We start from the raw sequence: 27053 nt of genomic DNA on the forward strand, positions 1-27053 counted from the left end.
ATGATATCATAAGGAAAAAGTTGTATATATTCATTTAATATATTAATTATTTTATACACATAATATATAAATTTTTTAAATTCTAAAATAACACAAAAATTTTAATATTTTTACTTAAATTTTAAAATAAAAAATAGATTAAGAAATAAATATATAAGATAAAAGCATATAACATCATCTTTTTCTGTGCGTGTGGATCACGTGATAGTTGGTATAGATGTTTCGTTAAGCAAAATCTAAAAATTACAAAGCAAATTGGTCCCTCGACAAGAGAAATATAAGAACTTTAGAAAATGACAAAAAGGGAAAGAGATATTAATATTACAAGTATTAGTTATTTACAAAAATTAATGTCAATTCAATCAAGGATAGCTAATATATTTTATAAATTGGGAGAAACTAGCAAGCCAACTAACTTTAAAAGGAAAAATTTTTTTCCAATTTTCTTTTCTTGCTATATAAACTTGGACCTACTCTAATCTCGTCAGTTTTCTTACAGGAGAACTAGTTCTTGCGTCCATAGTTAAACCAATTGTATTAGGTAAATAATCATAATTCCTACTTGAAATTGAAACAGAGGAATACCCTTTTCCTGGGAAAGATTTAATCACGGTGGCCAGTTCAGTCACGCCGCTGGTTTGATATGGCTTAATTATATATTATCCTCAAGTCCAGCACTACTTCTATCAGAAACATTAACGGCAGGAAGAGCTTGAATAACATTCCAGGATAATATACACTGGAAATATTCAAAGGGTCAATGTCATTTATATTATTTTATGTACATCCACAGATACACCAGAAAAAAAGTTGTCATTTTCCTTCTGAAGATGGAAATACTAACAAATACAATGTATATAGCATATAGGATATTGTGGGGTGAGGGGTGGGTACCAAGCAGGATGTCATTAAAGCCATGTACAAATCTAGGAGGAGTTTTATTTAAGACAACTATATTCCCTAAAAATTGGGACACCTTCACTGGCATAAATAATGCAATTTGTGCAACCAGTATTTAATGCATCTTCATTTTCCATCGTCATTTTCACTTCAGGAGGCTGGAAACTGGAAAATCAAACTCAACCTTCTTATAAGCTTTTGTTTTATGAACTAAGTATCAGAGTGCTTAAGCAATTGTCCACAAGGACATAACAAGGTGGGAAGAGGGCCTTAAAACTTCGAAAGCTCTATCCTTATCTCAACTTGGTCTATCTTACTACTAAAATCATCCATGAAATATTTATGCTAGTCAGTTCAAAGCCGTTATAACTCATTCTTCAATTCTTGGACGCTTTGAGGGTTGTCAACTCGACTCAGAAACACAGATTTCAGCCTTCTCTAGATCACCATTTTCAGGTGCCTTTTGCTCTCCACCCATTTCTTGTGAACTTCTCGCTAACATGGACTTGGCATTAACAGTGTCAGTTCCTGAATTTACATGATCCATCTGGGAGGCTTCCAGTTCACTTTTCGCAGGAGTCTCTTTGGTAGCATCTGAAGCAGCGGGTTGATTCTCCAGATTAGAAGGTGACACCTTCAGCTTGTCTAAACCTGACTTTTGCTTCTCAAACATCATTTGGAGGTACCTCCCTTCTTCTTCTATTCGCAACTGTAAATTTCTTTGAATCTGCATAATAAGGAAAGATATAAACATTACACCAACAGGCACCTGAGAAAAAACTGAAACATCAATGACTGATGGGTTCGTTGAGAACTTTGACCATAATGGTGCAGACCTCCACAAGGCATAATGGATGCATTATACAATAAATCAGTTCACTGCTTAAGCCAATCTGTCTTTTAACTTTAAATCAGCAAAAGCCACTATCCTCCTAAATATATTTCAGATGGCCAGTCTTCATTCTAAGAATTATTAAGCACATTTCATTGCCTGATGGTAATCAAGCTAGGGCACATATATTCCCTCAAAGTTGTTGCTGAAAAAAACTACAACAAAGAAAGTGATTTATCGAATGCAACAGCCACAAGTGTGTATTATGATATCTTAGAAACAACGACACCCCTGTCTAAAATGCCTAAATTAGCATAACATCCAAGTTAAAAGAGTTCCAAAGAAAACAGTTTCTTTAAATAATGCCCTTAATCCAAGAGGATTATGGTATCATATCCCCTCAATCTGCAAATACTCAGCAGATGCCCCCACCTTCCCCGAACAATTAAAATCAGTTTGTCCAGGTTCAAATTCTGAAGCCATGCATCTGAATGAGAGCACACCAGAAACATAATTTCTACTAGTTATAAGGAGAAAAAAAGATTTTCTGTTCTCTGATTCCTAGGCATATTTAAAGATGGATTTATTTAAGTATGAAGTATGCTGCTTTTATGCCCCCAAATCCTTTCGGACACAAATCATACCTCTAGCCGTTCATGCAGCCACTTCTGGACTTCCATCTGTAACCACAAAGCTTCAGTGATCCCCATACCCCTGTTCCAGTTCAAAATGAACAGTTCATTTAATGCGACGAACTAAATTAAGCAAATCAACACAGTGAAGCTTCATTAGACCTTGAATATTATGTATGTTGCTCATTAGGGATTCCATTAGGAATCTTCTATAATCAAATCTTTGCAAATGCAACAACAAAATAGGAAAAAAACTGTAAATTTTGTAGCTTCATCTCCCCACCAAATAGAATCACCAAGGAACGCTCATGGCAAAAAAAAAAATTTTTAACCACATGACAAACTTGTTTGTGCCACAACTTAAACGTCACCTAAGATTTGATGCACAACCAACAACAGTTAAGGGAACTGAAATATGAACTAACGGAACCCATCAACCATCCCTTTTATGGTTTCAGATCAGCATTTTCCATATAATGAATTTAGCAGACGATTTGCAAGATTTGAAGATGAATTATTTTCCAATTAGTAGAGTTCCTGCAAATTTTAGAAGACCCTTGCCTTGTGTCACTAAACATGTTCTTAAAAGGTGATATTTCCCCAGTAGGAATGGCAGCATCCAACTCATTTATAACAACAAAGGTCCAGATAATTACTAAGTACGGTAATCAGAATTTATGAAAGCCTGCAAATTGTGAAACCAGATGCTCAAACAATATGTATATAATGCAATCCTCTAAGCCAGAAAAACAAATAAACATACCATACAGTATTATTAGAAATCCTTGACAATCATTAGAAATTACTTACATTTTCAAGTCCAGAGATGATATTTCTTCCATAGGTGTCAATTTTTTCTCTGAGGATCCTGCAAGCAAGAATCATTATTTCAGCTAGACACATAGTGACACCCACAATCTCACATCGAGAATTTTTGAGGATCCAATATACATAATATAAGTCACTTAAATCAGTTATGATCCAATAAACGAAGTAACTGAAAATGACAAAGCATCAATGCCAACTACAAAGATAACCACTTTCATGGATAAATTAAGGACAGAAAAAAGTGAGCAAATGAAGAAAAAATTTTCGCTGCACAGCTGAAGATTCTGGAACTGGTTTATGAAAATGAAGAAAAATTGATCTCCACTTCATTAATGAGGACAAGATGGACCATACACCTCTCAAGTCTCAACAATCCATCCATCAAAATACATTGCTATGATCTCTAATACATCAGTATGGATGGCTCGGATTATTGAGTGCATGATAGACATGCATCATACATTTTCACCGGACAGCTAAAGATCCTGGAACCAATTAAACCAAATGAAGAAAAAAAATGATCACTTCATTGATGATGACAAGATGGACTATATAGCTCTCAACAATCCCTCTCAACCCCAACATAAGTCACTAAGAGAAAATATTGGAACAAGTATCAAGGAATGAACCACCCTTTCAAAAAATTATTTTCCAATAAAGCAAAACAGGCACTAGATGCGTGCCTGCAGAGAAGTAACACAAATAGGAAAAGGGAAGAAACTTGAAGGGAGCTTGACAGATACATTCTGATGACTCTAGTCTGTATCTAGCCGTCCTGTATTTCTACAGTCAAGAGAGTGATATCTCCAGTTAAAAGGATAATCTAACCAGTAACCAGTGCTTTTGAGCACACATACAGACGCAAATTATTTAATAATTACAAGAGAAGTGTATGTACCTGCAAATGACTTTTAACATGATAAATGGTCAAGCCTTCAACTTGCATAAGCTTCCAAACGGCCTTTGGAGTGGCTCCTGTAAGTTGAAAATACCAAACAAATGGAAACATAAACCTAACGATATTTGGCAAGCAATTTCACGAGAGCTGGAAGTTACACACTTTCACTGCCTCCCAGTTGGTTGACAGATGGACAGGAATCAAAGTTCTGGTGAAATATCAACTGAGCTTGGAAAGTTGACTCAGTTGAGGTTGGTAACCCTGAGCTCAAACGAGTTGACTGGGGAAATTCCTATAGAGGTAGGAACCTTAAGAAAGTTGTTAAACCTTAATTTGAGCATAATCATCTATCAGGACAGATCCCTCGGAGTATAGGTAATTTAATGGAGCTTCAATATTTAGATTTGTCAGAGAACAGCTTGACAGGAACAATACCAGAAGCGCTTGGGAACTGTAACAAGTTATTGAGCCTGAACTTGACCCACAACAATTTATCTGGTGACATTCCAATGAGCAAGGGAGCTTAAGTCTTCTGCAGTATTCATTGGACCTCAGCAGCAATTCATTCTCAGGAAATATTCCTCCGGGGTTGGGAAAACTTATTTCACTGGAGAATCTTAATGTTTCACACAACGATCTCTCTGGTAAAATCCCAACGTCTTTACTCCAAATGATCAGTCTTAGTTCATTCGATTTCTCCCATAATGAGTTGACATGTTCAATTCCAACTGCTAGCCCATTCCAAAATGCTTCCGGAGAAGCCTTTGCTGGAAACTCTGGTTTGTGTGGAAATGTCGAAGGATTACCTCCTTGTTATTCAATTTCAACCAGAAAAAAGTCCAGAATGCATACTGTGAAGGTGGTTGTTGGTGTAGTTATTTCTTTCTTTGGCGTATTAGCATCAATTGCCTCAGCAGTTTTTGCATGCGGTCCCCTAGGCAATCAACCGGATGAGGAAGCTGAAGGTAGTAAGTTTGAAGGTTCGGAGTTGATAAGGATAAAAGGAAGAGATTATAAATTTGATGACCATGTGAAAGCCACGGAGGACTTCAATGAAAGGTACTGCATTCGGAAAGGGGGATCCGGAAGTGTTTACAAAGCATTATTGCCGACAGATCAAGTAGTTGCGGTTAAAAAACTCAATATCTCAGACTCCAATGACATTCTAGCTACCAATCGCCAAAGTTTTCAGAATGAAATTCGTATGCTAAGAGAAGTCAAGCACAGAAATATCAAGTTATATGGGCATCATTCTCATAGGGGGCGTATGTACTTGGTTTATGAGTATGTGTAGAGAGGAAGTATTAGAAGTGTATTGTATGGAGCAGATGGGGAAGTGGAGCTAGGCTGGGCAACAAGGGTGAAACTTGTGCAAGGATTGGCTCATGCAATTGCTTACTTGCATCATGACTGCTCTCCACCTATTATACACCGAGACATATCTTTGAGTAATGTTTTGCTAGAAGCAGGATTTGAGCCAAAACTCTCAGATTTTGGTACTGCAAGGTTGTTGGATCCAAGTTCATCCAATTGGTCGGCAGTAGCTGGAACTTATGGCTATATGGCTCCAGGTAAGCTAACAACTTAATTTTTGCTACTGCTTTGGTATCGGGTTTCTCTTATATTTGTTGGGTCTTTACACGAAGGCTAACATGTATGTATTTTTTTTGCTTAAATGTTTAGAGCTTGCACTCACAATGCGGCTCACAGATTAATCTGAATGTCTACAGCTTTGAAGTAGTGGCATTAGAGGTTATAATGGGAAGGCATCCAGGGGAACTCTTGAATCCCCTATCAGAATCAACTTTGTCATCAGAAAATGCAGAAGTGTTTTTGAAGCATGTGCTAGACCCACGACTCCCGACTCCCACAGGCCGAATAGCAGAGGAAGTTGTCTTTGTAGTCACTTTGGGCTTGCGATGCGCAAATGTTAAGGCAGAGTCAAGACCCACCATGCGTTTTGTGGCACAAGAACTATCAGCAGGAACACAGGCTTGCCTGAGCAAGTCATTAGGAAAGATGTCTGTTAGCAAGCTAACTGGATATCAGAGAATCAGAAGTAGAATGACCTAAATCCAATGCGCGAGCTACGATTTAGGGGGGGGGGGGGGGAGAGGAATAGCTAGCCGAATCTCTCTTCACCATGGATTTGGGCCGTAAATTACATGATTTTTTTTTTTTTTCATTTTTAGTGTTTGTATCTAGTAATAAGTTGGATTGTCAAGTTTCCACAAGAAACTAGCAGCCAGAGCCCTGAATCATCCAACGGTGGTCTTACAGGCTCGACAGCAGTGGCTCACTCTGTTTTAAACCCTTCTTCGCTAGTCAAATTAAACTTTACTCGTCCGATTACGTTCGAAATGTGTTTGTTTGCTTGTTTTAAAGTTGGAAGAGATTTGATTAATGTTTGAGGAAGAGTCAACAGAAGCACACCTAATAACAAATTGAGATTTGAGACTCACTCCCCATATTCCATATCATTTATCAATGCTCTATCATTAATCCAGACACTAAACAAACCATAAATGCATCTTAAGTCCCAACAAAGCAATCGTATTTAGGAGACGTTTTGACAAACATGTCTTGTTCACAAAGTCACCTTACATAGACAATACCAAATCGTTTATCCAATTCTATCCCAAAATCGTAGGAACAACCCCAAACAGCTAAACAATCTCAAGACTAAAACAGCAACAGTAAAACACAAATTCTGGAAATCCATGAAGCAAACCAAACACATTAAAAAAAAATTGAAAACAGACAACTTTTTAAAGGGTTAAATACCACCCAGCCTCCAATTGTTTACTAACCTTTTGCCTGTAACAACAAATGAAGATAAATGGAAGAATTCATTAAACATTAATTCGTTCCTAATGTTGAGTGGTGTGGGACTGTAAACTCTGGAGCTTTTCCCTATGACTTAAACCGAGTCATTTGGTTTTTAAGGGACACTGTTAGTTTTATTGTCTTTTTAAGTTTTATTTAGATTGACTATTAGATTAAAAATAATTATTATTATTATTATAATTATGATTAAAAAATTTTAATAAAAATTTTATATTTAATAAAATTTATTAAAATTAATATTTAAATTTAACTAATGATGTAATAAATTTAATCACATCATATTAAAAATATAATATAATTTAAATTTAATTTAAAATTTATTTGAATGAACAATAAAATTAATTTTGATGAGATTTAAAAAATAAAAATTACTACAATAAAATAATTTTAATAAAAAATTTATACTAGTAAAACTTATTAAAATTATTATTTAAATGTAATTAATGTTGGTAAAAATTCAACCGCAACTCATTGGAAGTGCAAGCGAATACAAAACCGCCCCAGCTTAGTAAAATTTCATTTAAAAATAATAAAACAGTTATTGAAATTTAAAAATTGAAAGCTGATTAAGATTTTTTAACTTGGTTGGTGACAACCCGAGTAGCACATAAGGACATTGTTGAAAAAAATAATAATAAAAGCAGCTTTAATTAATTGGTCAAGTGCTTACCACTAAATTTTTTGTTGACTAAAATATTTAATCTACAGAAAATTTAAATGTTATCAGTAAAGCTTTGGCATTTTACTAGTGGAAAGCATTTGGTATGAGAAAATTTTGTGGTAATATTGTGAATTAATGTTAAATTATTGGATGATAAGATCAATGATTTGATTCACATTTCAAACGATGAAAAAGTTTAATCATAATATTCAATATTACCTTTTTTGACTATTTACCTTGACGATAAAGAGAATAGATTACTTTCAAATTGTCTTTACGAGCAAATCTTCAGTGTGCAGAAATCAATTATTCTTTCTACACCTTTACTTGATTATACCTTTGGATATACATGGTTAAGATTATCAAAACATTATTAGTTTTATAATATTAAAATTAAAAAAATTATCAAATACATTATTAATGAAATTTTTTAATTTCATGAGCAAAATTAATTGGGTAGCACATACCTTCTAGTATATATTAGTTATAATATAGAGCTATCATTTATAATTAAGATTTTTTTTTTTGAAATTTTTATTTTATTCTTAAACTCTTTATCTTACTATTCACTTAATTGAGGAAAAATATTATAGGTATTAATTTTTTGAAGCCGTAACCTTCAAGTTTTATCTCCGATTACTATCAATTGAATAATTTTTCAAAAATTGATTGCCTGATCATTTATTTTTAAAAATTTTTTTTGTTATAATTGAATGAATATTTATTGATTATAAAAAACAATGAATTTATTTAATAATTTTTTGAAATTATTTTCATTACATTGTAGTTTTATATAAAATGATATATTACTTTTTTATAAATTGTTCAATCAATAAATATTAATTTTTTATTAATTTTTATTATCAAATGAATTTACAAGCAATACATTGTCTACCCTGTTTTTGGAAATTTATTTTACTAATTCTAAAAGATGCAGTCCTAGAATTTTATTCAGGAAAAACTCTTATCATAAAACTCACATGATAATCATGAATTTGAATACGTAATTCATAAAGAGTTTGACGATTTATTACTCCTTTTTTATTTTAATTTTTTTATAAAATTGATGTGTCAAAATTTTAATGTTGAAAAGTAAAAAAAATAAAAAATATTTTAAAAATATTTTAAAAAAAAGTAAGAGAATAAATGTTTAAAAATATACATACTTTTGGGATATAAAAATGGACAAAAATGAGATAAAGTAAGTATATCTTTAATGAAAAATTATCTAATATATTGACAATAAAAATTTTAAATTATTTGTGAAATTAAAAATAAAAATAGAATATGTGTTAATCTTTTAACATTATTTGTGAAATTAAAAATTTATACTAATAGTGTATTAAATACGAATTTTTTTAATTATATCATTAAAAAAATTAAAAAATTAAAAAATAAAATAATTATACAATATTTTTAATCTCTATGTAATGTATGATTAGAAATTATAATCATAATAAAATATTTTTAGTATATATAAAAATGAAATCAATAATCAAATTAAATCAACAACCAGTAAATCAATAAGTAATTAGACCAAATCAACAACCAATAAATCAACGTGTAATTAGATAAAACTCACACTTAATAATACTTGGACAAAACTCACCCTTGATGATAGTTGAACCTAAATCTAGAGTACTTTACAAGTAAAAGTTCACGTGAGGCATACCTGAGAATTGGCTAATACCTGTTACAGATTAATATAATCTCCCTTCCATTTTGTCAGAAAAAGTGAGTGGAAACGCACAAAGGTGGGGTAGCTTGGAAATAGTTGAACATGGAATTAAGACCAAAAGAATAGGCCAATGAATTATTCAATGGTAAGAGGAAATTTTGGAAATTTGATATTTTAATATTCAAATTATATTGTTTGGGGGTTTGATTGTCAAATTATAATATAATTTATTTTAATTTATTAATTGATTATTTAATCATATATTTTATATAAATCTAATAATTGATGATAATGGTAAGTCTTCTTGTACTTATAATTTTAAAAATGTAATCCATGCATGTTAAAAATCAATGCCTCAACGTCAACTCGTCAACTGGGTCAGTGCTGTGGCCTACACGCTTTTATTGAGTGGAAAAGGGCAAATTTCCCAATCAAATAGCACCACTGGTAGACCAATTTATGGCAACCAAGAAGAAGACTTGGAAATTGAATGTTTACGGCATGGAAATATATGCCCTTCTCCTCCTATCTATAAGAAAGTTCATCATCTGAAGTTCTAAACTAAACCCCAAACTTAAATTACTAAATTCTCAGCAACTAAAGCATGTCAACTTTTAGAAATCCCTGTCTTGCTCTCTTCCACATTGTTTTGCTTTCTTTACTTCCATTGAAGATCTCATGTTCAGCAAGAACACAAGCGGAAGCACTCGTCCTATGGAAGAACAGCTTGCTTTTTTCGCCACCTTCTCTCAATTCTTGGTCCCTTTCCAATCTCAACAACCTCTGCAACTGGACTTCCATTACCTGCGATGGCACTGGAACAGTGTCCGAAATCAGCCTTTCCAATGCAAACGTGTCTGGTTCCATTGCTCAATTCAATTTCACTCCATTTACCAATCTCACGCGTTTTGACCTAATGAATAACACTATGGCAGGGCCAATACCGTCCGAAATTGGTTCTCTGTCCAAACTCCGTGTCTTGGACTTGAGCAACAATTCTTTTGGAGGAACCATACCATCGGAGATAGGTCTTCTAACGGAGCTTCAATATCTGAGTCTGTTCAACAACAATCTCACTGGTACCATTCCTCCTCAAGTTAGCAATCTCCAAAAAGTAAGGTACCTCGACCTTGGATATAACTACTTTGTTTCTTCTGACTCGTCCGATTTCTTGGCCATGCCTTTGTTGACACACCTCAGCTTAGCTTACAATGAACTTCAATTGGAATTTCCTCAATTTATACTCAACTGTCATAATCTTACTTCCCTAGACTTGTCACTGAATAGCTTGATTGGTCCAATACCAGAATCATTGTACACCAATCTGAGCAAGCTTGAGTACCTCAATCTCTCTAGTAATTCCTTTCAAGGACCATTATCATCAAACATTTCCAAGCTTTCCAAACTCATAGATCTTCAACTAGGAACCAATCGGTTAAATGGTTCAATTCCTGATAGTATAGGAACCATGTCTGATATTGAAATTATTGAAACGCTTGAAAATTCGTTTGAAGGGAAGATTCCATCTTCTTTAGGCCAACTAAGAAAGCTCAGGGAATTTGATCTCCGCTCAAATGGCTTAAATTCTACAATCCCATCCGAGCTTGGTTCTTGTACTAACCTCACCTTTTTGGCCTTAGATGGGAATCAACTGAGTGGAGAGTTGCCTATGTCATTGTCACAACTCACAAAAATAACTGATTTGGGTTTTTCTGAAAATTCTCTTGTCGGCGAGATCCCACCATTTCTCATTTCTAATTGGACCAACTTGATCGATTTGCAACTTCAAAACAATTTATTCACGGGGTCTATTCCACCAGAAATAGGCCTATTGTCAAAGCTCCAAATCCTCTTTCTCTATAATAATAAACTCTCCGGCTCAATTCCTTCAGAGATTGGAAACTTGAATTCCATGAAAATTTTGGACCTTTCTGAAAATCAGCTTACGGGTCCAATTCCTCCAACTATATGGAGTCTTTCAAACCTTGAAGGTTTACAGCTTTTCGATAATTATCTTAACGGCACAATTCCACCAGAGGTTGGAAATATGACATCCTTGCAGTCTCTTGATGTCAACACAAACCTCTTGCATGGGGAATTACCGGACACAATTTCTAACCTCACCAACCTAATAGCATTCTTCGTGTCCACTAATAATTTCTTGGGTAGCATTCCTCGGGATTTTGGGAAGAATAGTCCTTGGTTGTTTAGTGTGAGCTTTTCAAACAACGGCTTCTCTGGAGAATTACCGGCTGAATTGTGTAGTGGCTTTGCTCTTGAATATTTCTCTGTAAAAGGGAATTTGTTTACGGGTAACATCCTGAATGCATTTGCAATTAATGCTAATCTATTCTTTGTTGATCTGAGTGACAATCTGTTTACTGGGCAAATTCCTTCTCATCTGGGTAATTTAAGCACGCTGATCAAACTCAATTTGAGGCGGAATTATCTCACAGGTGACATCCCTCAGAGTGTGGGCAATTTACTGAATTTACAGTACCTCGATTTGTCAGAGAACAAATTGATAGGAACAATACCGAAAGTGCTTGCCAATTGTGGCAATTTAATAAGCATGAATTTGAGCCACAACAAATTATCTGGCGAAATACCATCTGAGTTGGGTAGCTTATTTCATTTGCAATTTTTTTTGGATCTCAGCAGCAATTCACTCTCAGGAGATATACATCGAGACCTAGATAGGCTTATGATGTTGGAGAATCTCAACGTTTCACATAACCATCTCTCAGGCAGATTCCCTACTTCATTTTCCAAGATGATTAATCTCTGTTCATTCGATTTCTCCTACAATGACTTGGCTGGCCCCGTTCCAAGTGATGGTGTGTTCCTAAATGCTTCAGGAAAAGCTTTTGTGGGAAACTCAGATTTGTGTGGAGATTTTGAGGAATTAACTCGTTGCAAATCAACTCCCAATGGGTCCAGAAATTACAACAGTAGGGCTCTTATTGACATCAGTGTTTCTGTCTCAGGCCTATTGTTTGTGGCACTAATCGTCGTTGGAGTTCTCATATGTTATCAGCGAAGCCGATTGCTCGACGAGGAAACTGAAGCTCGTAGGAGCTGTGACAGTTCTGTTTCAATTATATGGGAAAGAAATGTAACATTTACGTTCAGTGATGTTGTAAAAGCAACAGAGAACTTCGATGACAAGCACTGCATCGGAAAAGGAGGCTCTGGACATGTTTATAAAGCATTATTGCGCACAGGTCGGGTGGTTGCGGTTAAAAAACTTAACATGTCAGACTCCGAGGACATTCAGGTCATCAATCAGATTTTTGAGAACGAGATTCGCATGATGATAAAAGTTAGGCATCGAAGCATCGTCAAGTTATACGGGTTCTATTCTAGTAAGGAGCTTATGTACCTGGTCTACGAATATGTGGAGAAGGGTAGTTTGAGAAGCGTGTTATACGAGGGTGAGGAGGCGCTGGACTGGCCTACAAGGTTGAAAATTGTGCAGGGACTGGCTCATGCAATTTCTTACTTGCACCATGACTGTTTTCCACCAATTATACACCGAGACATATCTTTGAATAACATTTTGCTCGAGTCAGATTTTGCGCCAAAACTCTCAGATTTTGGCGTTGCGAGATTGTTGAACCCAAATTCATCCAATTGGACCTTAGTTGTTGGGTCTTATGGCTACATTGCGCCAGGTTAGTTAATTGATTAATTAATTCCTTTTTCGGAATAATGTTTTAACGGCTTTAGTTTTCATGACTTTTGTTTTTCCTTATTTTCTTTAATAGGTGACTAACTTTGTTTTCTTTAGAGCTCGCACTCTCAATGCGAATCACAGAAAAATGTGATATTTACAGCTTTGGCGTGGTAGCATTAGAGCTTATGCTGGGAAAGCACCCAGGGGAGCTTTTGAGTTCATTGTCAACACCATTGTCGTCAAACAACAAAAAATTGTTTCTAATGGATGTGCTAGACCAACGACTTCCACCGCCGACAGGACAAATTGCAATGGATGTTGTTTTTGTAGTGGCTGTGGGCTTAGCTTGTGCTCGTGTCACACCAGAGTCACGACCTCCCATGCATTTTGTGGCGCAAGAACTGTCAGCAGGAACCCAGGCTTGCCTGGATGAACCATTGGGAACGATAACAATTAGCATGCTGGCTGGCCTAAAGAATATAAAGGTACGGAACAAACCAGCAAGTTTCAACTTGGAGAAGGCAGAGTGCCAATCGAATCCTGGTGCCATGGGGAGTTAGGAGGCTTCTATTATATATGCCACTTAAGAAGTTGCACTAGAGTGTTTATTTCTGTGTTTTAGAGGGTTAGTGGCCAGTAAATAAGAATGTTAGGATTTGGATTGAGCTCCAAAAGTCACATAGCTGGAAGAGGTGTCCGTTGCTGAACCTAGGCCGGGCACCCTGTTATAAATCTAGGCCGGTGTTGGTATTCTTGTTGCTTTTGGTGCAAAGTTTGGGTAGTTTGAGTAATTACTGAGTAAAAGTGATTAATCAAAAAATAAAAAAAGAAATCAAAATCTAACAAAGAAAAAAATATTATTGACATATGATTGCAATGAAATTTTGAATATTATGTTGTATAATGTATGAAATAAGTGATCGTTGATGCTCTTTCTTGCATTACCAACTAAAGAGACTATATATACAAATATAAATCCCTTCAAAAAGGTTCAAAACATTTGGAGGATCAAAGCTATCAATAGTGGCATACAGCCAAAAAGAAATAATGAGATTGTAAGGACCAGAAAGGCATGATCAACAATCCACTCCACAGGACTGGACCTGTTTGCTTGGGCAAAAAAGGATCAATCCGAACCCAGACCAGTGAGAAAATTGATGCCAGAAGTATAGACCACAGCACAACAATGGTTGGAGTCCTGTTTTGCCTTCCCATCAAACCTTTGAGGAAAGGATAGAGGTGCAGAATGACCCAGAAGACGAAGAATAGCTTTCCAAACAAGGGACCCCATGAACCATAACCATTGTTAATTGCATCAGACACCCCAGCCACGATTCCCACCATATTCAATTTTATTAGAGTTGTTGAAGGGATTAGGACAGTGGTCCATTTGAAGAGGTAAAGCTGACCAAACTCAACATCATCTGCGGCTTTTGCTGTTACAGTGAAGTTGGTGTCAACTCCAGCAAGGACTTTGAGCAGGCCTTGGAAGACAGCAAAAAGATGTGCGGAGACACCACCAATAAACCAGAATTGTTCATTGCGCCACCAGTCTTGGATGCTAACTCCACTCCATCGAAGTTCAAGCACACCAGCTGCTATGATGGAAAGGAAAAGTGCCAAGAACCATACACTTGTAAAGTTGTTCAGCTGCAAATAAAACAAAATGGCCAAGATTAAAGAAAAAGGTTCTTGGAATAAAAATTCTCAAGATTCTATTGGCCTATTCTCTGTTCCTTTTTATATAGTTGTACATGCCAAAGATAAACCAGGTACATCACCTCGAAGCAAATCAAAATCAGATTTTCATGGCCTAATTAATCAATCACTTTCAGAAGGTTTTACGAAGCAATCTCCATAATACTTACAGTTGGGATGATGAATTTTCCAGTCAGGAGACAAACAGCTGGAATAGATAGTACAATAGGCGAGTAAAGGTATCGAAGTGAAAGCATAAACGATGGTGTTCATGCAAGAAAGCCTCTCTAGCCATTTCAGTCTTCCACCATAGTCATACCAAAGTGCGCAGTGACGACTGAGGAAAATTCCTACAGAACCAAGAGCCCATCTCAGAACTTGGTGCAAACGATCAGATAGATTGATTGGAGCTGACCCTTTGAATGCTGGTCTTTTTGGTACACAGTAAACTGACTTCCACCCTCTACAGTGCATCTTAAAACCTCTTAGAATATCTTCCGTTACAGACCCATAAATCCATCCAATCTCTGAAGCAAATAATTTTCACCATCAGTAATCTCCTCAAGTTTCTAGAATTACAATAGTATGTATACAGGGACAAGGGGCTCGTTATAATATTACTCACCTCTTTGCCCCACTCTGTTTTCTCTTCATAGCCACAGCTAATTACATGAATGGCCTCCTTTATAAGTGATGTGGAATAGTGCCCGCAGGAAGACCACCATTTTGCATCAGAGTTGAAGTAATGAAGACTGGTGTTAGCCGAAAGCGTTTCTCAAAATTCTTCTGTAACATTAGTGATGATTTCTCAAATTCCTTGTATCCTTCAAGCCCTTCTTCAACCTCTTCAAGATCGAAGACTGGTGCAGATCCATTTCTAACATAGTTCTTTCCCATCATTTTCTTCTTCTTGGTGTGTAGAAGATCTCCAAGTAAGCTCTTTTTCTCTTCTTTCTTCTTTGACTTTTTCCTTGATCCTCCATAGCAACAGCAACACCATGAAGGCCAGCAGTCGCATGTCATCTTTGGTCGCTTCTCGGAGACTGGCGGGTCATAGCCATAAAGTGCCTGCCTGTTGAAGACATACCGTGTACCTACATATACAGGGCCTTAAAGCCCATCTAACCCTAACATGTTGATCCATAACCAAAAACGGCGTTGTAGAATTAGTTACCAATTTTCAAAATCAAAATGAAAAAAAAAAAGCAAACAAAGTCATATTCTGTACTATGATTTACATCGAAGAAGACAACATTGCGATTAGCATATCTATCGTAACGATCGATACCATCAAACCTCTGAGGAAATTGAACATAGCAAAGCTTCTTTCCAAACTGGGGATCCGTTAAAAAGCACATAGCTTCCCTGAGGGTCTTGCTGTTGTTGATGTAGTGATCACAATCCAGATTCAACATGAAGGATGCATTAGTAAGCACTGCAGAGACTCGAACCTGGCAATGACATCCATGATCAAACAAGAGCAAAAAATCATTTACTACTTTTTGATCTCACAAACGAAACAAACAAGAAATTAGAGACTAAACAGTACTCACCGGAGCATTCATGGCACCGGCTTTCTTGTGGTGTTGATGACTGGGCCGTTTCTCACGAGATACATACACAAGCCGAGGCAGCTCCTTGCCATCCACATCAAGTGCACCGGCAACCCCTAGATATACCTGTAAAGCAAGTAACTTTCAAGTTCCACTATGATTTGGTCTTAAATATTTTCAGGGATAAATCAACATTTGATGCTGTTATCAAATTACCTTAATCATTCCAGGATGATCACGTGCGTTATTTCCAGGCCATGGGGTGCCATCCTGCATCACCCATCCTTCCGGTTTCTTCTGAGCTTTTGCAACCAGTGCGTTGATCCTCACTTTAAATTCCTCATATTCCCTCTACAGTAAACCGTGGGCAAAATATTTTAAACCCTCGTTAACTTACTTGTTTTAACACGATGAGGGACATTGGTACTTCGTATCAAAAAAAAAAAAAGTGAACAGCGAGTTTGGCAACTTACTTTCATGGCTCTGCGTTATTTTACAAAGCTAGGATGCACCTTGCCTTTCAAGTAATCTATCTTCTCGAAGAAATAAAACTCAGGTGCCCTAGGCTCGACATTACGCTTCTTGCAAAATGATACCCACCTCCTCGCAAACTCGGCAGTTTCAGATAGTGTGTCGAAAAGAAGCATGGAAGCACCATCATCCGATACACAACAAGCCAACTAACTTTAATATAAACTTCGACCTACTCTAATCTGTGGTCAGTTTTCTTACAGGAGAACTAGTTCTCGAGTCCATAGTTAAACCAATAGTATTAGCTAAATAATCATAATTCCTACTTGAAATTGAAACAGAGGAGTACCCTTTTCCTGGGAAAGATTTAACCATGGTGGCCAGTTCAGTCACGCCGCTGATTTGATACGGCTTAATTATATTATTTTCAAGACCAGCACTGCTTGTATCAGAAACATTAATGGCAGGAAGAGCTTAAATCATCTTGGAAGACAAGCCTTTGCTCTTTATTATCCATTTCTTTGTTTCATTCACCGTAGCAGTACTTCAAGGTATTCCCTGTTCCTTTAGCTTTGCATGCCTGCCCGAGCAGCTTCTATCAGTTTATCCAAAAATTCCTTTCTTATATACCCAGAAATCAGAATAATATTCCAGGATAATAAATGCTGGAAATATTCAAGGGGTCAATGTCATTTATTTTATTTCATGTACATCCACAGATACACTGGAAAAAAAGTCGTTATTTTCGTTCTGAAGATGGAAATACTAACAGATATAATATATATAGCATATAGGATGTTGTGAGGTGACAGGTGGGTACCAAGCAGGATGTCATTAAAGCCATGTACAAATCTAGGAGAAGGAATTTTATTTAAGACAACTATATTCCAAAAAATGGGACACCTTCACTGGAATAAATAATGCAATTTGTGCAGCCAGTATTTAATGCATCTTCATTGTCACTTCAGGAGTTTAGAAACTGGAAAATCAAACTCAACCTTCTTATAAGCTTTTGTTTTATGAACCAAGTATCAGAGTGCTTAAGCAATTGTCCACAAGGACATAACAAGGGGGGGAGAGGGCCTTGAAACTTCAAAAGCTTTATCCTTATCTCAACTCGGGGTATCCTACTACTAAAATCATCCATGAAATATTTATGCTTATCAGTTCAAAGCCATTATAACTTATTCTTCCATTCTTGGACGCTTTGAGTGTTGTGAACTCAATTCAGAAACACAGATTTTGGCTCTCTCAAGATCACCATTTGCATGTGCCTTTTGCTCTCCACCCATTTCTTGTGAACTTCTCGCCAACATGGACTTTGCATTAACATTGTCAGTTCCTGAATTTACATGATCCATCTGGGAGGCTTCCAGTTCACTTTTTGCAGGAGTCTCTTTGGTAGCATCTGAAGCAGCGGGTGGATTCTCTGGATTAGAAGGTGACACCTTCAGCTTGTCTAAACCTGACTTTTGCTTCTCAAACATCATTTGGAGGTACCTCCCTTCTTCTTCTATTCGCAACTGTAAATTTCTTTGAATCTGCAGAATCAGGAAAGATATAAACATTACACCAACAGGCACCAGAGAAAAAACTGAAACATCAATGAGTGATGGGTTCGTTGAGAACTTTGACCATAATGGTGCAGACCTCCACAAGGCATAATTGATGCATTACATAGTGATAGTAATCAGTTCACTGCTTAAGCCGATCTGTCTTTAACTTTAAATCAGCAAAAGCCACTATCCTACTAAATATATTTCAGATGGCCAGTCTTCATTCTAAGAATTATTAAGCACATTTCATTGCCTGATGGTAATCAAGCCAGGGCACATATATTCCCTCAAAGTTGTTGCTGAAAAAAACTACAACAAAGAAAGTGATTTATCAAATGCAACAGCCACATATGTGTGATGTGATATCTTAGCAATAATGACACCCTTGTCTAAAATGCCTAAATTAGCATAATATCCAAGTTAAAAGAGTTCCAAGGAAAACAGTTTCTTTAAATGCCCTTAATCCAATAGGATTATGGTATCATATCACCTCAATCTGCAAATACTCAGCAGATGCTCCCAGCTTCCCCGAACAATTAAAATCAGTTTGTCGAGGTTCAAATTCTGAAGCCATGCATTTTAATGAGAGCACACCAGAAACATAATTTCTATTAGTTATAAGGAGAAAAAAAGATTTCCTGTTCTCTGATTCCTAGGCATATTTCAAGATGGATTTATTTAAGTACAAAGTATGCTACTTTTATGCCCCCAAATCCTTTCTGACACAAATTCATACCTCAAGCTGTTCATGCAGCTGCTTCTGGACTTCCATCTGTAACCACAAAGCTTCAGTGATCCCCATACCCCTGTTCCAGTTCAAAATGAACAATTCATTTAATATGATAAACTAAATTAAGCAAATCAACACAGTGAAGCTTCATTAGACCTTGAATATTAGGTATGTTGCTCATTAAGGATTCCATTAGGAATCTTCTATAATCAAATCTTTGCAAATGCAACAACAAAATAGGAAAAAAAACTGTAAATTTTGTAGCTTCATTGTGGAGACTAGTACCCGACCTGCAAGGTATTATCCATTTTGATTCGAAAGTATTCCGGTTTTGTTTCACAAAAAGCACCTCATAGGTTTAAGTTTAGATCTCTACATATATATCATACCATATCTACACATTCTTCCAATGTGGGATTAGGGACATCACAATCTCCTCACCTTTAAATCTTGACGTCCTTGTCAAGCCGAGTCCAACCACAAGACCAAGATTACACCAGACGTTGGGATTCTAGAGGTGACTCCCCATTATGTAGCATTTAGTTTCCGTCAATTGGTAACAGCTCTAATACAATTTGTAGAGATCCGCACCCAACCTGGGAGGTACTGTCCGCTCTGACTAAAAAGTCTCACAATTTTATCCCACAAAAACCATCTCACAGGTTTAGGTTTAGATTTCTACATATATATCATACCATATCCACGCATTTTTCCAATGTAGGATTGGGGGTGTCACGTTCATCTCCCCACCAAATAGAATTACCAAGAAACACTCATGGCAAACATTTTTTTTTTTAAGCACATGACAAACTTATTTGTGCCACAACTTAACCATCACCTAAGATTTGATGCACAATCAGCACCAGTTAAGGGAACTGAACTATGAACTAACGGACCCATCAACCATCCCTTTCATGGTTTCCGATAGGCATTTTCCATATAATGAGCTTAGCAGATGGTTTGCAAGATTTGAACATGAATTATTTTCCAATTAGTAGAGTTCCCGCAAATTTTAGAAGACCCTTGCCTTGTGTCACTAACCATATTCTTAAAAGGTGATATTTCCCCATTAGGAATGGCAGCATCCAACTCATTTATAACAACAAAGGTCCGGATAAGTACTAAGTACACTAATCAGAATTTATGAAAGCCTGCAAATTGTGAAACCAGATGCTCAAACAATAAATCATGCAATCCTCTAAGCCAGAAAAACACATAAACATAATCCTTGACAACTCATTAGAAATTACTTACATTTTCAAGTCCAGAGATGATATTTCTTCCATAGGAGTCAAATTTTTCTCTGAGGATCCTGCAAGCAAGAGTCATTTTTTCAGCTAGACACATAGTGATGCCCCCAATCTGACATTGAGAATTTTTGAAGATCCAATATACATAATATAAGTCACTTAAATCTGTTATGATCCAATAACTGAAGTAACTGAAAATGACAAAGTATCAATGCCAACTACAAAGATAACCACTTTCATGGATAAATTAAGGATGGAAATAAGTGAGCGAATGAAGAAAAAAATTTTCACTGCACAGCTGAAGATTCTGGAACTGGTTTATCAAAATGAAGAAAAATTGATCTCCACTTCATTCATGAGGACAAGATGGACCATACACCTCTCAAGTCTCAACAATCCATCCATCAAAATACATTGCTATGATCTCTAATACATCCGTATGTGTGGCTAGGATTATTGAGTGCAGGATAGACATGCATCATACATTTTCACCGGACAGCTAGAGATTCTGGAACCAACTAAACCAAATGATGAAAAAAAAAAAATGATCACTTCATTGATGATGACAAGATGGACTATGTAGCTCTCAACAATCCCCCTCAACCCCAACATAAGTCACTATGAGAAAATATTGGAACGAGTATCAAGGAATGAACCACCCTTTCAAAAAATTATTTTCCAATAAAGCAAAACAGGCACTAGATGTGTGCCTGCAGAGAAGTAACACAAATAGGAAAAGGGAAGAAACTTGAAGGGAGCTTGACAGATACCTTCTGATGACTCTGGTTTGTACCTATTTGTCCTGTATTTCTACAGTTAAGAGAGTGATATCTCCAGTTAAAAGGATAATCTAACCAGTGCCTTTGAGCACACATACAGACGCAAATTATTTAATAATTACAAGAGAAGTGTATGTACCTGCAAGTGACTTTTAACATGATAAATAGTCAAGCCTTCAACTTGCATAAGCTTCAACACCCCCTTTGGAGTAGCTCCTGTAAGTTGAAAATACCAAACAAATTGAAACATAAGCCTAACAATTTTTGGCAAACAATTTCATGAGAGCCGGAAGTTACACACTTTCACTGCCTCCCAGTTGGCTGACAGCCTCAACGAAGGTTTCATGAAGTTCTGGTGTCCATCGCATTCGTGGCTTTGCAGAGGCACTATTTGCTGATGAAGATGGGTTTGCAACACTCCGACTTTCTACAGATGGAGAAGGATGCTGCTGATGTACTTGGGGTTTCTGTGCAGGTATGGTTGTGCATGGTTTTGCCACCTGATATAGCATCTGAAGCAACAAGAAGGGAATATGGAACAAAGATAAAAAATGACAAAAAATATTAAGTTTATGTGATGAAGATTAATCTTCATGAAAAAATCCACACCTTTGGTTCCAGATCGATAATATTGTCAACAAGAAGCTCATTCCAATTGGAGGCCAATGGATCATCATCAGTGATAAGCTGGTCTGCCCATTCCTGCCAATCATTTCGTTTGCTGAAGTCCTCTGATGTGATGATACCACTACAACTGTTGCTTTCTACTTGACTGCTTTGGACAGGGGTGCTTACAGGAAAATCAAGAAAACCCGGATCTGTGCACCAAGAACCACTATTTTCTTTATTGTAATGACTTGATATTGTAGATTGAGGCAGCGTTGGATTTGACAAATGAGATAATGGCAAAGCTGCAGCATTAGTTGGTGACTGAGAAATGACAGGAGCATTTCTTGAATGCTTTTCATGTTGTGGTGCAGATGAGCAATGAAGATCACTCGAAAATCCAGAGGATGATGAAAATATGTGACCAACCACCCCACAATTGGTGGGTATACGAGTAGCATGTACTAGAGGTCTTGTCATCAGTTCCCTTTCTGCAGACACCTGTTGAGTGTCAGGCAACTTTTGATATGTCTCTTCCAAATGCGTTGAAAGGGCTGGTAAAGATGATGTCAATCCTCCAGACACCCCCAGCTTACTAAGCTGCCTTGCACCTGATCTCTCAATTGATATAGCAGGTCGTGCCTCCATAGTTGTCCTTAAATTAAAAATGAGGGTGTCAATTGTTTGGTCAATCAATATTAGCTTAACTGGCACAGTTCATACTGTTGCAGACGAACCAATAAAAGCTCCAGAAAGCACCCTTGTTTGTGCTTGCAAATGCCCACAAGGAAAGGTCATAACTTTTGGCATCAGTTAACATTATCTAATAAATAAAAATAAAAAAAAAAGAGATTGATGTATACGAAAAAACACCAACCCCAGAAAACTCTTAGGAAACACTGATTCCAAAATTAAGATGCACAGAACAACAGGAAGAAGAAAAAAGTGCTCACATGCGTTCAGACCATTACTTTGTCAGCCCTTCTTATAAAAACAAACTTTTGAGTCAAATAAACTTATCTCATACATCTAGAACTTGGCTAAATAAATGTTTTAAGCAATCCTACCTTTTCTAGAGCTATATACATATACATGTACATATACATATAAGTGTGTGTGTCAGTGAGCCCGAGCTCCATTCAATTTATGTCAAAATACTAGATTTTTCACAAAAAGAAAAAATCCAAAGCTTTTAAATATAATCACCATGCCCAAAATTCCACCAAAACAGTGATAAAAAGCTCCAAAAATCAAACATCAGAAAAACCAAAAAACAAAAGAAATTCACCCTATCAATTGAAAATGTGAAATTCGCAGAAAAAAATTTCATATATCCCAACATGCAAAGCATCAAAAGAATGACATAAACATCCCCAAAAAACAGAGACAACCCAATTCAATTACAACCTTAAACATCTTGAAAAAGCATTAAATTTAACTGAAACTTCATTAAATAGAAAACACTAAATTTAAGATTTTTTACCTCTAAATAAAGCGAAATTAAGCAAAAACAAGCAAATGGGTACAACGATTCTTACCTAAAAACTTGATAGAAACCTCACAGGATTGAAAACCCACCAAAGAGAATCGAATCCAAAATTCGGGATTATGGGGGAAACTATTATAGAATCATAGGCATTTTTTTTTTTAAATTCCGTCGGCGGCGTTGGCCCAACAAGGAAGTGAACGGTGACGAAGAGAGCTTTTGCCCCTTCATTTTGGCCCTTTCCGGCCCTGAAGCTAATAAGAAACAAACAGTGATTGGGCTCACGAGCCGTTCGTGGCGCGTGTTCGCAACCTCTCTGGAGATGGAATGGAATATATATGTAGAACAGTGTCTGGAATTGGCTGTGGGGTCCACATGATTGTAGACGTGGAGAATTGCTATAGGTAGGTGGGAAAATATCTGATGGGTAGCACGTGGGCATTAGTTTTGCTCATGTGATGAGAGAGAGACGTGGTCTTTCAGTTGCTAAAACGACAAATGGGCCTCTGCATTTTCTTCTTCTTCTTCTTCTTCTTCTTCCTTTTGGTTTTTTAATTTTAAAGCCTTTTCTTTCTTTTTTTTAATTATTTTGGGAGAGTTTCTTGGATGTGGCTTCTCAGACAGAAACATGGTCCATGAGAATTTTAGTTGACACGTGTCAAAAGAAGGATGGTTCTTTAGTTTGCTGAACTGACAAATTATATCAAGACAAGACAATCAAAGAACGCCAAGAATTAGGTATTCTATTTCCATAGGATTTTGTTTCTTTTAATTGTCTTTTCTTTTTTCTTGCACAATTAACAAAATAAATCAAACTCTCCAGTGGTCATTAATGGCAAAGAAAAAAAGGACAGTGTGATATAGCGGTTGGCATGTTAGATGGAATCTTTGTATGAGGTCCAATACAACATGTTTTGCCAAGAGAAATCCAACAATCTAAAATTTAATGGGGATGGCTTTCAGGCTTGAAATTTGTCTGTTCAGAGCTTTGCTTTTTCCTACGTGTTTGTGTGGAAACTTGTACTGCTTGTTTAGTTACGTCTATCAGCCATGCCTGCTGGGATATCTTAGAACTGCCTCTTTCCAGAAAAGTTTCATTTTACCCTTTTTCATGTATAGCTTTTTTAATTTCCTTCTTCACTGCAATTTTGATTCTAGGCACTTATTTGGTGTTCGAATGGAAAACTCTTGTTTCAGTTGAATATATGCGAGTTGAGTTCAGCAACTTGCTGCTCTTGGCCTTTGATGAATGCTTCAGTCGTAGCATTAATGGAATTGGTACCAGAAAGACTATAATTTTGGGCCAAGCTTTTAATTGTTTCCAGCATGCAGAAGTGTAGTTTTCATTAATAGTTTCAGCTACTATTTGCAATAGACAAGTTATATGGATGTTTGATTACTTATCAGGAAACAAAAAATGTGGGCTCCCTCCTATTCTTAGTATAGGATAACTACCCTTTCAGTACTTGGGGATATGGCATTGTGCTTTCCCATATGGAAGTCACTTGCCCCACCAAATTTCCACCTTTGCATCAAAAAGCAAAACAAGGGTCTAGCAGTTAGATTTTTGTCATTTCGCCATTTTCCCAGTGGGATGCTCTGCTCACTAATAGTTGATGGTTATCCCCCAGGATCCCCACGATTCCTTATCTTTTGTGCAGCGCACATAACTCAATATGTATTGGATGAATTGGCAAAATCCTGTCCTCAAGAGCTACTTTTATAGCTCAAATCCTCATTTAAAGAAGCATAAACAAAGGCAATGACTGGATTACTAGAAATGTCTGCAATAATAGCTAAGAATAAAACGCTTTGTATAGAACATAAATCACTGAAATTTCTTGCTGGAAGTATATGTTCTCTATAGATTGTGAAGCCAGAGTTTCTCATTTTCCAGTAGCTTTGATTCACTAGACTTGAATGTTGATTGAAATTGAGAGTTGTGAATTCATTGGTGCTATAGCATCTATGGCAAGAGGTTATACAACTCTATGGAGCTCCAATTTTCTGCACCATCCATGGTTTTTGGTTTCATCTGTACCCTCCTGAATTCCAGTGTCTGATCAACTATCTGAACATATATTAATCACTGATTTTTTTATTTTGGATACTGGAACAACCACGAGAAAATACAAAGCAGATTAAATGGGATGCCATAATAACAATAACCAATGTTTAATTTGATTGGATTAAGACAAATCTGTAGATTGTAAACATTTAGGATGCAACAGATGAGGCATATAATTGATTCAGAAAAAGCTTTAAGACAGGTAGTAAATGGAATTTGGAAGCTTGAATGTTCTCTTCGCATCTGGCTGGCCCTTTAAACTGCTCCATTGATCTCCGATGATTCCCCATATGCGGTACCCTTGATCCACTAATCTTTTCCTCACCTGGGACTTGTATTGTTGCACATGCATGTATTCGTCATCAAGACTCCTTTATTCAGAGTTAAACAAAATATTCAGATCAAGGGAAAAAAAAAATCAAAGATAATCAAAACAGAATGCCAATTTCGGAGAGCCTTAAGGCTTAAACTGCGTTGATGCAACTATGTTTGCTATGAAATGGCAGCTGAACTATTAGTAGTTACAACTACAGTTCGAGAGATTTTTTGAGGTAAAGTTTGATCTCAAATTACAGAGAAAAGTGCAAGGAAATACCATGAGCACCGCAAAATGATGGAATTTGGTAGGTTGCTTACCTTAAGATGAGACTAGTCCATCCGTGGCATCCAACATTGATGAGATTATCAACAGTAGGAGATCTAAGGGTTTCCCTTCTTGAAGAGATTAGAAAGATTTTGACTCCTCTATCTTTGATCTCATGGAAGAGCTTGAGTGTGTGGTCTAGAGCCGGTGCCTTGCGCTCTTTCATCCATGCCTCCAAAGAAGTTGAATTCACCTTCTCTCCCCTGGTTTAATTTCAATCACCAATTGAATTTAGTTCAGCACATTCATATGTAACCAAATTCACTTGACAATATTATATACAACTGCGGTACCATAACTCTGGCAATACTCAGCACAGTGGACTAGCTCAAATACTATACAATAACCAAAAACAGCATTAAAAAAATATTTATGATCTCGATATAAACTTACCCAAAACCATGTTTCTTGAAGTAAGGAATAGTAGAAATCAGTGTGTCATCAACATCGAAAATCCATGCATCTTTACCATCACTTTCGAAAGGGCAACAACTGCTTAAGTATAAGGTCACTTCTTCAATTGCTCTCTCAGAGTCAGCCTTGTACTGTGATGAAATCATGTACTTCTTAATGTAATCTACACATTCTTGGGGCACTACTTCGAACTCCCTTATGTTGTTCAGCTCAACATTGATCCTCCAACTTTCACAGTAGTTTTTCAGGCTATTTCTTCTTGCTTTTCTCCATTTTTGGTCCAAAATGTTCCAGTCTGCAGCTGCTAGGCCTATGAAGAGGCTCGTGAATGCTAAAATGAGCAGAGTTTTTTTTGCCATTTGCAGAGAGAAAGAGGGGAAGGGGGGGCGGGGGGGGGGGGGAGAGAGAGGATGATGAATTTGGAACGTTGATAGGGCAGATAAAAGGGTCACATGGGAGGTGGGGTATGCACTGGAGCCATGATCTGGGTTTGAAAAATCACATGGAATGATGATTTATTGAAATGGAAGACAGTATATTAGCTAAGGGTTAATGAACATGTGGACAAACAAAAGGCAAGTCAAATTATGCTGCCCAACTCATGTTGTTCCCACTTCCCTCTATACCATTTATTTTTCACCCTGGCATGTACTCATTAGAGGCTCAGCCGCACAGCTTCTTTCAGCCTTGGATGCCCTATCTGATACTGTGCCAGGTACTTTTTAAGAATTTTTCTCAATTATTTCAGGGCCAATAAAGAAGTGATATGTACCGCAATTCTTGCCATCAAACACGGAGTAATCATTTATACTCGAGATCAAAGATAAGGCTAAAACAACAAAAATGC

The 27053-nt window shown here is 36.6% G+C and overlaps 4 protein-coding genes, 1 long non-coding RNA gene and 2 pseudogenes across 10 annotated transcripts; 3 read left to right on the plus strand and 4 right to left on the minus strand.

Annotated features, from left to right (window-relative positions):
* Window positions 1-749: 749 nt before the first annotated feature.
* On the minus strand, window positions 750-7036 carry LOC149512837 (protein PHOSPHATE STARVATION RESPONSE 2-like). 2 transcript variants are annotated; one of them, XM_089749832.1, is made up of 4 exons: window positions 6901-7036; window positions 3175-3232; window positions 2377-2446; window positions 750-1627 (listed from the first exon to the last, which is right to left on the minus strand). In XM_089749832.1, the coding sequence occupies exons 1-4, from the start codon at window positions 6941-6943 to the stop codon at window positions 1304-1306; spliced, it is 495 nt and encodes a 164-aa protein (XP_089605958.1). In that variant the 5' UTR covers window positions 6944-7036; the 3' UTR covers window positions 750-1303. The 2 variants fall into 2 exon arrangements, with proteins under 2 accessions (XP_089605958.1, XP_089605959.1); XM_089749833.1 differs by lacking the exon at window positions 6901-7036 and adding an exon at window positions 4091-4509.
* On the plus strand, window positions 4280-6189 carry LOC149512838 (MDIS1-interacting receptor like kinase 2-like; annotated as a pseudogene). Its single transcript, XR_016331034.1, has 2 exons — window positions 4280-5661; window positions 5774-6189. The product of XR_016331034.1 is annotated as an MDIS1-interacting receptor like kinase 2-like (transcript).
* A 2696-nt stretch (window positions 7037-9732) lies between the features above and the next one.
* LOC111305333 (uncharacterized) lies at window positions 9733-13818 on the plus strand. The gene is made up of 2 exons (XM_089749821.1): window positions 9733-12950; window positions 13067-13818. Exons 1-2 carry the CDS (start codon window positions 9881-9883, stop codon window positions 13510-13512), a joined length of 3516 nt encoding a protein of 1171 aa, XP_089605947.1. The 5' UTR covers window positions 9733-9880; the 3' UTR covers window positions 13513-13818.
* On the minus strand, window positions 13793-16882 carry LOC111306450 (cellulose synthase A catalytic subunit 4 [UDP-forming]-like; annotated as a pseudogene). Its single transcript, XR_016331037.1, has 7 exons — window positions 16677-16882; window positions 16420-16554; window positions 16204-16329; window positions 15889-16101; window positions 15276-15790; window positions 14821-15175; window positions 13793-14602 (listed from the first exon to the last, which is right to left on the minus strand). The product of XR_016331037.1 is annotated as a cellulose synthase A catalytic subunit 4 [UDP-forming]-like (transcript).
* Window positions 16883-17654: 772 nt separating this feature from the next.
* Window positions 17655-23390, minus strand: LOC111305335 (protein PHOSPHATE STARVATION RESPONSE 1-like). 3 transcript variants are annotated; one of them, XM_022902763.2, is made up of 8 exons: window positions 23134-23390; window positions 21599-22250; window positions 21291-21501; window positions 21129-21205; window positions 20981-21020; window positions 20215-20272; window positions 18967-19036; window positions 17655-18215 (listed from the first exon to the last, which is right to left on the minus strand). In XM_022902763.2, exons 2-8 carry the CDS (start codon window positions 22241-22243, stop codon window positions 17859-17861), a joined length of 1458 nt encoding a protein of 485 aa, XP_022758498.2. In that variant the 5' UTR covers window positions 22244-22250; window positions 23134-23390; the 3' UTR covers window positions 17655-17858. The 3 variants fall into 3 exon arrangements, with proteins under 3 accessions (XP_022758498.2, XP_022758499.2, XP_089605948.1); XM_022902764.2 differs by having other exon boundaries at window positions 21599-22365; XM_089749822.1 differs by having other exon boundaries at window positions 21599-22418.
* Window positions 23391-23422: 32 nt separating this feature from the next.
* On the plus strand, window positions 23423-24303 carry LOC149512839 (uncharacterized). The gene is made up of 2 exons (XR_016331038.1): window positions 23423-23819; window positions 24240-24303. It is a non-coding gene; the product is annotated as an uncharacterized LOC149512839 (long non-coding RNA).
* Window positions 24304-25237: 934 nt separating this feature from the next.
* On the minus strand, window positions 25238-26687 carry LOC111305337 (acid phosphatase 1-like). Its single transcript, XM_022902772.2, has 3 exons — window positions 26186-26687; window positions 25786-25995; window positions 25238-25520 (listed from the first exon to the last, which is right to left on the minus strand). The coding sequence occupies exons 1-3, from the start codon at window positions 26563-26565 to the stop codon at window positions 25343-25345; spliced, it is 768 nt and encodes a 255-aa protein (XP_022758507.1). The 5' UTR covers window positions 26566-26687; the 3' UTR covers window positions 25238-25342.
* Window positions 26688-27053: the final 366 nt, after the last annotated feature.

Source organism: Durio zibethinus, chromosome 21 (assembly GCF_047325235.1).
Source record: "Durio zibethinus cultivar Kanyao isolate XHJ-2024 chromosome 21, ASM4732523v1, whole genome shotgun sequence".
Taxonomy (NCBI): Eukaryota; Viridiplantae; Streptophyta; class Magnoliopsida; order Malvales; family Malvaceae; genus Durio; species Durio zibethinus.